The 12,049-nt window shown below is 55.0% G+C and overlaps 1 protein-coding gene across 8 annotated transcripts; it reads right to left on the minus strand.

The window, feature by feature from the left end:
* Nucleotides 1-602: 602 nt before the first annotated feature.
* STOML1 (stomatin like 1) lies at nt 603-9,693 on the minus strand. Of its 8 annotated transcripts, none has more exons than XM_025389788.1 (8): nt 9,435-9,690; nt 8,156-8,286; nt 7,693-7,799; nt 6,453-6,602; nt 5,944-6,147; nt 2,697-2,892; nt 2,054-2,263; nt 603-1,525 (listed from the first exon to the last, which is right to left on the minus strand). In XM_025389788.1, the coding sequence occupies exons 2-8, from the start codon at nt 8,160-8,162 to the stop codon at nt 1,332-1,334; spliced, it is 1,068 nt and encodes a 355-aa protein (XP_025245573.1). In that variant the 5' UTR covers nt 8,163-8,286; nt 9,435-9,690; the 3' UTR covers nt 603-1,331. The 8 variants fall into 8 exon arrangements, with proteins under 8 accessions (XP_025245573.1, XP_025245572.1, XP_025245570.1 ...); XM_025389787.1 differs by having other exon boundaries at nt 2,054-2,266; XM_025389785.1 differs by lacking the exon at nt 8,156-8,286 and having other exon boundaries at nt 2,054-2,266; nt 9,435-9,693.
* Between the last annotated feature and the right edge of the window lie 2,356 nt (nt 9,694-12,049).

Consider the following 12,049-nt stretch of genomic DNA (forward strand, 5'->3'; position numbering starts at 1 on the left):
CGGTGCCAGAGGACAGGCTGGGGGCTGTTCTTAAGGGGAGGCTCTGATTTTTGTGGTTTTGTTTTTCCCAGAAGTCTCCCCAAGGAGTAAGATTCCTTTCTTAGGACTCAAGAAGTCAGAGGCCCCCCTTCTCTGGGGCCCCTGGGGTTTGGGCGGGAGTACTGGAGCAGAAAGCAGGGCTGGGCTGGGCTGGGCCTGGGGCCAGGTCTTGATGACTGTTTCCTTCCCGGCAGCCAGCGGAGAAGCAGTGACAGAGTGTACCAGGAGGGGAAGCTGGCAGTGGTCCCAACCCCTCTCTTCAATGGGACATGACCACCCCGCCTGCCCCTCAGTGTTTGCAGGACACTCTGGCACACTCGTGCCTTGCTTTCCTGGTGAACCTGTACCCCACTACAAAGAGGAACAGATAACTCCCCACCCAGCGCCATCCCTGCTTCCAGGGGCTTTGAGACACTCAGGAGAAAGAGCTTCAAATATTGTGAGGGTCTGTCTGTGTCAGCCACCAGGACGTCAATCCCTGCCTGGGCTGGCAGCAGGGACCTCGTGGACCCTCCTAGCCCACCCCATGCCCCCAGGAGCTCCGCTTGGCTTCTTCTCTTTTATACATTGTAAACACCACATTTATTTGTCTGAGGTTTGCAAACCTCTGGTAAGAAGCACAGAACACAGGGCTCTACTTCATGCTGCCCTGGGCCCCAGCTCGCCAGGCATGCAGGACGGAGCTGGCAGATGAGTCAGATATCTTCGGGAGCAGTGCCAGGGGAGCAGCAGGCCCTGCTCCTTCCCATGTCCACTCCCGCTAGCCTGGGCCTGGACTGCAGCCAGGAAGGCAGGCCAGCCAGGATCCCCAGGTAACTTCGCCACAGGGACCTCTTCTTGGAGGCTGCCTTCCCATCCCTCCCCATCCCTCTCCAATCACTGCAGAGCTTAGAGCCTGGACCACATGCTTGGTCCCTCACACAAGGTCCAAACCAGCTGCTGTCAGGCTGTTTCTGTGGGTCCTGCCTCTTCAGTCAGGAAGCCAGCAAGGTAGGGCCCGGCAGGGCGGGCCTGGCTTACCTCCTGGCATCACACCGTGCACCCAGCTCAAGGCTGGGCACTCAGCTGGGGACCAGGATGGACAAAGGCTTGTCCAGAGAACCATTGTAGGGGAGAAGTGCATGGCAGCCAGACTCAGTCTCCCCCAGCCTCCATCCATGGGCTCTTGGCTGGGCCTGAAACTTGTTAGGGCCTCAACTCTCAGTGGTACAGATGAACACTTCCTCCCCCAAGAGGCCCCTCGGGCTTGGTGCCAGGCTTGGGACTGGGCTATGGAAAGTCAACCAAGGCTGCTACTTCAGGGCCCTAAGGACAGCCTCCAGCTTCATGGCCACGGCCAGGTCGCCCTTCACCTTCAGCCGTCCGCTCATGTAGGCCCCCAGGGGCCGTAGCTCTCTGCACAGCAGGGCCCGCAGGTCTGCCTCGGCCATCTCTACCACCACATCAGGGATGCCATCAGGCACCCCGTGTCCCACTCTTCCTTGTCCTGTGGGGGAAAAGAAAACCGAGTGTCAGTAGGGGGATGGAGGAACATGAAGGAGAGCTATGGGGATGGGAGGGGCTGGCATTTCCCATTGGGAGGAGAGTACTGGTTCAGAGTTCGGGTTCTAATACCCTGGGTTTGAGTCTTATTGGCTGTGTGAACTCTTGGAGCCTCCGTTTCCAAATCTGTGATGATAATCCCTTTACAGATGACAATTCCTAAAGCATAAGCTCATGGTGAGAAGTCGGTGAGATAATGCACAAAAAGTACTTGGCACAGAGCCTGACAGGCAGCAGGCCTGAAACATGGGCAGGCCTCTTGGTATTGGAAGCCTGGCTGTGTTGTCCTGCGGACGGTGGGGAGACCAGGGCATAGAAAATGCCTGGAAATGGTGTCTGAGCCCCTGCCTGCCATGGGTTCACTCCAAATTATTAGCAGGAGCAGGGGGCAGTCTATAAGAGCACCACTGGGGTGGGTAACATGCAACCTAGCAAGCTGGATGGGAAGGAGAGGCAGGGAGGGCAGCGGCACCTGTAGTGAGGTCCAGGAAGTAGGCGCTCTGGGTGCCGCTGGGCAGGACGACATTGAACTGGTAGCAGGCCCCGACTTGGTTGACCAGGGCCTCAGACAGGAAGGGCTGTAGAGCAGTCAGCAGCCCCTCCGCCAGAGGCTGCTTTGGACTGGGCCTGGCACCGACTTGAGGGGCAGGCGGCTCAACTTCACTCACCATCTCCACAGTGTCTGCTGGGGATGGCCAACAGGGTTGGGGAAGGAGGCAGAGAGGTCATCGCATTGCCAAGGTCAGGAACACTCACTGTGGCCTTTGCACGTCTCCTCTTACATCCCCTTCCGGCCTTTGTTCAAGTTCCTGCCCTACTGGAAAGGTGCCCCTGAGCTTTCAGCCTAAACCACAAACTCAGTTTCTAAACTACTCCAGCCTCAGATATAAAACTCTTTCCAGCTGCCCTTCTGGTGCTGTCGCCTCCTCCCACGGAGACTGCCAATGGCCTCTACACACTCAGACACCTGGCCTCCTCTCACTGCCTGGGCTGTGGTCAGCGTGGGCTGAACATCTGTGCAGGGTGTGTACTGCACAGGGCTGCTGGGATAGCGAGCAGTCTGTGCCGGCACCAAGCTGATAAGCACCCCCGGCCTCCTCCCCAGGGGTCCTCACCTGGCCCCGGGGACGGGGCACCTCCTGCCACTGAGTTCATGCTTCCTCCCAGGAAGTGCAGGGCCAGCTGCTGGAGGGTGCTGTCCAGGTTGGGCCCAGTTGGGCTGTCCTGGGGCGGCTGGAGCACGGCCTCCACCGCCAGCTCCACTCGGTCTACCTCCAGCCCCCAAGACCTGGTCACATCGTTGATCTCCAGCTGGAGGACAGGGTGGGGAGAAATGTAATTCATTCAACAAACCTTTCCTGAGCACCTTCTTTGGGCAGACTGTGTGGCTGTGCACGGACATGGAGGCACCACACCACCCTTGAGACGCTCCTAGCCTGGGACACAGGCAGAGGGCAATGACCACTCAAGCTGTAGTAAGTGCCAAGACAGAAGCAAGGCCGGTGGTGAGCCCCCAGCAGAGGAGGGTGGTGCCAGCAGGAGGGAGTCCTCAGGTGGAAGAGGACCTTGCCAGGCAATAGGAACAGCATGTGCAAAACCCCAGACAAGAAAACCTGGCATGTTCACGGAGCTGCGAGGAACGAGAGTTCCATTTAGCTGGACCCTCACATGTGGGCTGAGGACTGGAGACAGCTAAGGGGTCAGAGGTGGGGTATTTCTGCTTACTTGGATTTATTCTGAAGCAACAAAGAGCCCCAGAGAAGAGTTTGAGCAGGGAGGTGACAGAGCAGACTTGCTTTAAGGCAAGATCCTCCTAGCTGCTGTGGAAGCTGGATTTTAGGGGGCTGAGGGGAGGGATGGAGACCAAGTAAGACATTGTTTCAAAATACAGCCAAGGAATGATGCAGCTCTCGTGAGGGCGGAGGGCAGCTGTGAAGCCAAGATCCACTGAAGGAGGCATGCCTCTATCAACTCTACTGAGCCATAACAGGGCACTAGAGAAGTGCAAGCACCAGGTTAGGGGCTGCCTTGATGTGCAATGATACAAGAGGGGGCAGGAGTGGGGAGGAGTCAGGCTCCTGAATGGATGAGTGTGGCATTCACTAGAGAGGACACACAGGGGGTGGGAAGGGAGGGTCGGCAACCTTTTTTTTTTTTTTTTTAACTATTGTAAGCTTGAAGTGTCTGTGGGGCAGTCAACTGTCCAGTAGGCAGCTGGAGAAATGGCCCAGGGTACAGAAGCATCAGGGTTAGGGCAGGTCGTTGTGAATAATCAGCGTCCACAGGCAGCAGACAGCCCAGATGGATGAGCTCTTCCAGGGATGTCACAGATGAGAAGAGGCCAGTGATGAAACCCTGGAAACTCAAGGGCAGGAGAACAAGTGGCAGTAACCAGGGGTAACAGGGAAGGAGGAAATGCAGGGGGTTCTGGGGACTGGGGGCTGGGTCGACCATGTCGAATGCTGCCACCAGGTGATGTAAGGGAAGGGCTGAGAGGTGCCCACTGGGCTGGCATGTGGGAGGTCACCGTGATGTTGGCCAGCGCTGACTCAGGAGCCCAAGGAGGTAAAGACGAAGGATGTGGGGGCAGGGGTTGGGGGCATGGATGAAAGTCTTGCAGAAGAAAAGGGGAGAAAGGGAGTGGGAGCCAGAGGGCACTGGGGCAAAGGGAGAGTACATTTCTACACAGAAAGGAGAAGTAACAGAGAAAGAGTGCATGGAGTGGAGGGAAGGCATCCTGGGACAGCAGGGGGCCCAGAGCACTGCGCAGTACAGGGATGAGCCTCAGAGAGGGGAGACAGCCAGGAAAAGAGGCAGGAAAGCAGCACAGAGGCAGGTGGGTTGAAACTGGAGGAAGCAGAGTGCTCATCCTAGTCTTTCTCCTGAGTGTTAGGAGGCAAGGCCTGCTGCAGAGAGCAACGGGCAGTGGTGGGGGCTGGAGGGCAGTGAAGGGCCGAGGCAGCTGGCCTGGACCTCTGGCAGGTAAGGAGTGGTAACTGGCTAAGGAGGGTCCAGCAGGTGAGAAGTGGGGACTCTGATTTCTCTAGAAGAAAATCAGGCATGTGAATAAGTGTACACCTGAACCAGGGCCTGAGGCCGGTGTGCTGGACTTCCTGAGGTTCTGTCTCAACCACAGGCACAGATCTCACTCTACCAGGTGCCCACTCAGTCTGGGAAATGGGGCCTAAATGACTCTTACATCCTCGTGTGGGAATGGCTTCCCCAAACTGCCTCTCTCACATCAAAGAAATGTGCAACAAGACTGAGATCAATTTTCTCTTCCTAAAGGTGAATTAACATGGGACATGGTTTTATGAATAAAAGTTGTTATCCACTTGTTATCTGAGTTGTGTTAGATCAAGCACTGGATTGAGGGGAGCTGGTGGGATGGAAGCAGGTGGTCTGGCTATGACAAAGGCAAGTCAAATTATTTCTTAGCCTTAGTTTCCTCCCTCCAAAATAAAACCATAGTACTGACTTGCAGCAAAAACGTGAAGCTCAGACACGCTGGGCCAGACAAAAGGACTTTGTAAACCATAAGCTGCTAAGCAAGTGAGAGCTATTGTTAGGACCTCAAATAGTATTTCCTCAGGGATTTCACCTCGCTGCTTGCAGTGGGAACTCCAGGACTGGCATTTATCCCACTCCCCTGCCTGTCCTCTAACCTCGATTCCCCAGGGCAAAGAGGAAAGAGGAGCCAAGAGGAATGGGGAGAAACTTCACCTACATTCCCCTGTCAGGACACAAGAGGAAGCACAAGTTGAGTGTGGCTGCAGGGGACATGCCTCTGCATGTGTATTTATTTCTACCCCATCTTGTAGTAGAAGACATTTAAGGCAAACTCCAGTATATACATGGAGAAGAGGCAGGAAAAAGATCCAAATGTCCTCATGTGTCTTTGTTCTGTTCCAAACAAGGAAACCGAAATCACAAGCATGCACACGCTGCATGGTGAGCCTGGAATTCCCCAGCAGGTGACTGGGCTGGGAGGGTCCCTGCTCCTTTACCCACCTGCCTGCCCCATGAGTCAGGCCCGGAATGAGAGCTGCAGAGGCCAGCGTCATCATGGCAGAGCAGTGAGGGGTAAACACTCAGCAGTCAGGGGCAGACCCCAAGAATGTCTGCCGGGGCCACTTCCTCTTCTCAGGGACAAGTTTGCCCAAGATCGTTATGGTCTATGCCCACCTGCCATTCCTCAACTCATGGCCCCACCCAGGCACTGGCTCTTCAGAGGTGGTTACACTTTTGGGACATATGGTAAACTGAGGCCCAGAGTGGTCTGATGCTTTGCTCAAAGTGACCTGGCAGGTGGAGCCAGGCCGGTGCCACTCCCCAAGCTCCGTCTTGTGAGGGGCTACCTACCAGAAGCTGGTCACTGATCTTGAGCTTCTCCATCTGGATCTCCCGCAGCGGCCTCTTGAGCAGGGCCTTGGTCATGGCGTTCTGGGCCGTCATGCGTGTGGCTGCGTTCAGGTCTTTCACAGTCATCACCGACAGCACCGGGTCCCAGATGCGAAACTGGACATCGGCTCCCACGGACAGCACAGCCCCGTCCTTAGAGGCCAGCTGTTGGGGGAGGCCATGAGAGAGAGACACTGGAAGGGCTGGGGGTGCAGGGAGGTCAGGCCCACTGGGGCCACCCAGCTTGACCCACCTGCTTGGCAGCTAGCTCCTCAAGGGCAAATGGTGTCCCCAAGTATGTAGGGTTAGGTGTATGAAGCAAGGATGTCCTCCCAGCCTCCATCAATTTTCTGGTCTCTTCTTCCCCCTTCCCCCCTCAGATGGTGACTCACAGGCCAAGGTCCTTGCACCATAGTACATTCTGGACAGGCCCCCAATTCCTCTGTCAAGGCAGCTGAGAAGCCCCTCACCTTGCAGGGAGGGACGTTGAAGGCTCGTGTCCTCAGATCCACCCTCTGAAAGGAGTCAATGAAGGGCAAGAGCAGAACCATGCCAGGTCCCTGGGGGGTGCGGATCCGGCCCAGGCGAAACACGATCATCCGCTCATACGTGGGCACGATCTGTCCACAATGGCAAGGGAAAGAGTTGAAAGTGGTTAGCCAAGGCTGGCCAATGCCGTCTGCCTAAGTCCCTTCCTCACTTCTCTCCTCCTCACCTGGGTCACAGTTAGGTATCCCTAGCTCTGTTTTCAGATCAGAAAACCAAGGCTCACGGAGGCTAAGTTACTTGCTCAAAAATTGCATAGCCCTAAGTGAAACAGGGAAGACCTGAGTGCAGTTCTGAATAACTCCAAAGGCCATGTGTCTTAACCACTGCACTGTATTGACTTGATCCTTAAGATAAACTTTTCATCTCTATGGTCTGAAGCTAGACATGACTCATACCAGGAAACTGTCTGTCCTTGGATTAGTTAGGAGAAAAGGCTGGGCTGCCCTAACAGCACCCCCGGGCAAAGGGCTTTGTCAACTTTAGGTCCCTGGACCTCTTAGGGAAGTAGTGATATCCAAATTGAGAAATGAAGGCCCAGAGAGGCAAAGCAACCTGCTCAAGGTCACACAGCATTTGTTTCTGTGGCAGTTTTAGAACTAGGATCTGGGGCCATTTAAGGACTCCCTGGCAGACCACACCAAACCCAGTGATTGTCTAGAGAGGGACTGTTGCCTAGGGTTACACAAAGGGCAAGGCCTCCTTGGGCTTCCACCTTCCCCATAGCTTTCATGTGTGATGCTGAACTACAGCTCCATGACTCATCCTTTTCCCACTGTACCACCCCTTATTGAAAATGAGGCCTGAATTCCTATTATGTGTTACCTGCTGGGCTAAGTTGGGTGTTTTCATTTCTAATTTATTCTAACCCAAAGAGAAGATAATTTGGCAAAGACGTCTGTGTGCACCTTAAAGCCAGTGTCCAGATCCCAGGACTTAGGAGTTTGGGACTTGTTTCTACCCTCTACTGGCTCCCAGTATGACTTTAGACAAGCCCAAGCCTCGTTTCCTCCCCTGAACAATGTGAATGAATGATTCTTGCCTAGCCCATTCCGCAAAGGGGTAATATTTAGGGAGACGGGACAGAGGATAGGCAAATTTATTCATCAATGCCAAAGCTCTGTGTGGCCCAAACACCCTGGGGGCTGACCCAGCCAGCCTTACCTTCAGGGCAAACCAGCCGGAAATGGGGAAGGTGACCAACAGCAGCAAGAACCCCAGGAAACTGATGAGGCCATGACAGAGGCAGGAGGGCCAGCTCTGGGGTGCATCTGCAGGTGAGAGCAGAGATGGTCAACTGGACCTGCCATGACAGCTGCAAGTAGAGTGAACTTGGGCAAGCGTACCTTACGCCCACCTTCCCTTCAAGAGGCTCCTTCCTTCTCAGGGTTCTCAGTCTGGCTCCTTGCCTAATATCCCCATATCTTTGGGCAGCTGCGAGTTAGGATCTGTTCCCTCCTCCCATACATCAATACTCATTTGTCCCAAGTCCAACAACCCTCACAAGGCCTTATTCTCTGCTAGGCAACAGTCATCAATCTCAGAATCCAGCCCAGGTGATGATGCTCTCCTCACTGGACTGAGTAGGGGTCAATCTTCTCGTTTAATTTATATTGCCTACTCATACCTGGCATGCAGCCAGGAGCACCTGGGCATCTGTAAACATGCACTGAATATTGCTGGCAAAACACATTCCTCCTATACCATTAGCCCCAGAAGTATGCTTTCCAGGAGTCCTTATGAAGATGATGCCTTAGCCTACAGGGATAGAGCATAAATAGCTTATCAGCAGGAGCCATAAATGAGGAATAAGATTATTATTTTCTATTCCTCACCCTACTTTAATGCCTTAATGACCATTTAAAAATGTCTATTTCACGAGATTGTGCCACTGCACTCCAGCCTGGCGGACAGAGCGAGACTCTGCTTCAAAAACAAAACAAAACAAAACAATAAAAAAACAAAAAACAAAAAAACCCTGCCTATTTAAATTCAAGAAAATTGTTAGGGGTCGGGGTCAGGGGCAGGGCTAGAAAGATGAGGCTTATCCAAGCCAAATGTCCTGGCCCCTGGAGAACCAGGATGGGAGCGCAGCCAAGACAGCTCCAGAATCTGGGATGAGGTTATTTGCTGCTTTCCTTCCCCCAACCCTGGACAGGAAGCAGTCAGGAGCCCTTGCTCCATTCTTCACGGAAGCCCTGCCCTCTGGGCTAATCCCCAGAGCACTGAGGCTCCACTTTGTGCCTGGCTCTGATCCCCCAGGCCTCTCAAGAGAGTTCTGGATACGGAGAGCTTTCAGGACAGGAAGGCCAGGGAGGGATCAAATCCAAGGTTAGGCGGTCAGGCTGAACAGTGTGGGATCTGGCCTCTAGGCCAAAGGAGCCACAGAAGACTTTGAGGGCAAGACACAGGCAGGGCAGATCCAACAGGCAGCTGAGGACCTGTCTTTTTGGCCTGCACATCCAGGAGATGCCTAGTTCCCGGGCTTCTAGAGGTGCCCCCTAGGGTGAAAATACTTCCATTTCTTGGCAGCAGGTGCCTTTAGGGTGCTGGTGGCCTCCTCTGCCTAGACCTCGGTTTCTTCTATGCGAAATAGAAATCTGAAACGTCTTCCCAGGCCTAAAGGGCTAATAAGAACCGAGAACAAATGTGGTGAGGTGAGGTTTTGGAAGATAGAAGCAACGCTGGCTGGTTCCAGGGCCACCGCCCCGTGACCCTAGGGAGGGCGTATCAGCGCTAGCACCAGGCGCCGGGTCCAGTCCCCTCTCCACATCGTATCCCCTTCTCAGTCCCCCCTCGTAGGGTGCGATGACGCCGGGCCGGCCGACTCCTCGGAGGCAGAGATTTCGGGCCTGGGGGTTGCCGGCCGGTCCCCCCCGGGTCCGCCGTGCCGGGCGGCCACTCACCGGCCCCCGTCCCCACGCCGCCCCGCTCCGGGGACAAGCAGCCCTTCTGCGAACCCAGAAAGCCAAAGCTCGACTGCTGGAAGCGGTCAAAATCCCCCAGGGGCAGCGCCCGGTACCCAGACCTGCCCAGCATGGCTTTTGACAGGAGACACGCCCCGCACCCCACACGGCGCCCTCCCTGACCAGCGGACCCTACGCGGCCCCGCCCTGCTGGCTGCTGCTTCCGGCTTCACCCACGCTGCCACCCGCTGCAGCGGCGGGCGCAGGAGGAGGAGACTGGCCGGGGCCCGCTCCCGCTGTCGTATGGCGTCCCCAGTGCTGGGAGGACCGAACTGCAGCCGAGGGCCAAGGGGTGTGATCGGTGTTCCCGGGAGCACGCTGGGGTCGTCGCCTCCTCCCGTCTTCTACTCAGCCTTAGAAAAGCTGGAGGGGAAGCTGGGCACGGTGGCTCACGCCTATAATCCATCAGTTTGGGAGACTCAGGCAGGAGGATCGCTTGAGGCCAGGAATTCAGGACCAGCCTGAGCAATATAGTGAGAGCCTATCTCTACAAAAAATATTGAAAAATTAGCCTGGCGTGGGGATGCCTGCCTGTGGTCCCAGCCACTTGGGAGGCTGAGGCGGGAGGATCTCTTGAGTCCAGGAGTTTGAGGCTGCAGTGAGCTATGATTGTGCCACTGCACTGCAGCCAGAGAGAGAGAGAGCAAGATCTCATCAGGGTTGACAGGAAGCGAATCTTCTCCAGGATCAAGGACATGCTAGTATCAGCCTTCTCAGCACTCCTTCTCGCACACTGGAGGCAGGGCATGCCATATCTGGACTTTGGGTTTCTCTGGGACATAGTCTGCAAATTATTCCTCTTTGTGAACCCATAGCCCAGCAAGCAGGGACTGGCATAGGGCAGATCTCAGTACTTATTTGTTAAGTAATGGCCTAGCCAGGTCACCGTGATCAAGGTGGAGTAGGAAGGCCTGAACTTTGGCACAAAAAGAAAGAAGTTTCATATGCAGACCTCGAGGAGCACGGAAGTGTAAGGAAGAAGGGGCTAGCACAGAGCCACATGAGGGCAGGGGCCCCAGAGCACCACAGAGGTGAGGCCCTCAGTCCTGCAGGTCTAGAAACAGCATGCCCCTTGATCTAGGTAGCTGAAATTAACTGGCCTCTCCAGGGCTTGAGAAAACCTGAATGCAACTTGCGAATTTACTTTGAGAAGTGTTAACTTCCAACAGAACTCTGGGGTAGTCTGGGAGCAGGCTATCTTTCAAAGCAAGCAAATAAATGAATAAAGCTTCCCCAGCTCTGCCTCCTCAGCCAATCGCCTCTGGCCTCCAAAGCCCCATCCTGCCATAGCCCACTTCCAGGTCCCTTGTGCAGATGGCTGCCCACCATATTTGGCTTTCATGGACTGATTCTCTAAAGGCCTGGGAGTACTGACCAGGCTGGAGGGAAGGGCAGGCTCCTGAGGCCTCTTACAGTCCCTAGGAAGTTGGGTATCCACCCAACCCTTGACCTCCAGCCCGCATACTATAAGGTTTACAAGAGCCAGGCCCTATCATCATCCTTTCTAGTCTGTTTCTAAGTTGGAACAGAGTACAGAATGGGTACACAGGAGCCAGCACAGTGGTTGCGATGGTTTAGGTTTGAAGCCAGGGGCACTGGCCCAGTGAGGTCACCTGGAGCTGTGCCCTTTTCCCCTCACCAGCTGGGAGTCTGGCATGCTTTTCCACTGGTGAAGACCTAGCTGGCTCTCCCCTCTCCCTCTTCATACCAGCTCTCCAGCTCTCCCCCTCCCTCCTGCCCCCACCACCTCACATCCACCAGCCTTTCCAGCTGTCACTCAAGGCGTCACCCTGCTCCCTCACCTCCAGTCACTGGCTTCCCAGGATCTCTGACTCAAGACCCTCCTCTGCATCCCACAGCCACTGTCCTAGACCAGGGTACATGCCCCTAGGTTGTTAGAGTGACCGTCCCATCATGCACAGCTGATCATGTTGTTCCCTGGTTCCAGATCCTTCATCAACTTCCCATCACTCCCAGAACTGGTCCAATCTCCTTAGCTAGGATCTTGTCCCAGCACACTTCTTGGGCATCATTTCTCATGAATTCCCTCTTAAATCAGAAAACGGCCAAAACTAGTTCCCAAACAGGCTTTCGTGTTTCAAACTTCCATGCCTTTTGCAAGAGCTATCTTTTGTGTTTCCAGTGTCCCCTGGACCCCACCACCTACAGCCCTGAGTCCCTGGTGAATTCCCACTGCTTTTTCAGGTCCCAGCTGAGGGCTCTCCTTTCCAGAATGTCTCCGTTTGCAAGCTTGCTCTTCCATTACATCTAGGGCTCTTAAAAAGCAGGGGCTGCGTGTGGCTCATCTTTGTGCGCCCAGCTCCCGGCAGGAGGTGGCACGAAGCAGTGCCAGTGTGAACTGATGAATGGATCAAACCTGGGGGCGGGGCTGCCCCTCTGCAGCTCTGCCCTGCCTCTCCCGCTTTATCGTAAGTCAGCAGTAGGTCTGCGGCTCCCCGCCTCTCCTTCCTCCCCGCTCTGGGCGTGTCTTTAAAACCCACAGTCGGCCTCTCTGCCCCTAGAACCGTCCCCAGCTTCTGTCTCACTTCCTCTCC

This window comes from Theropithecus gelada, chromosome 7a, assembly GCF_003255815.1.
Source record: "Theropithecus gelada isolate Dixy chromosome 7a, Tgel_1.0, whole genome shotgun sequence".
Classification (NCBI taxonomy): Eukaryota; Metazoa; Chordata; class Mammalia; order Primates; family Cercopithecidae; genus Theropithecus; species Theropithecus gelada.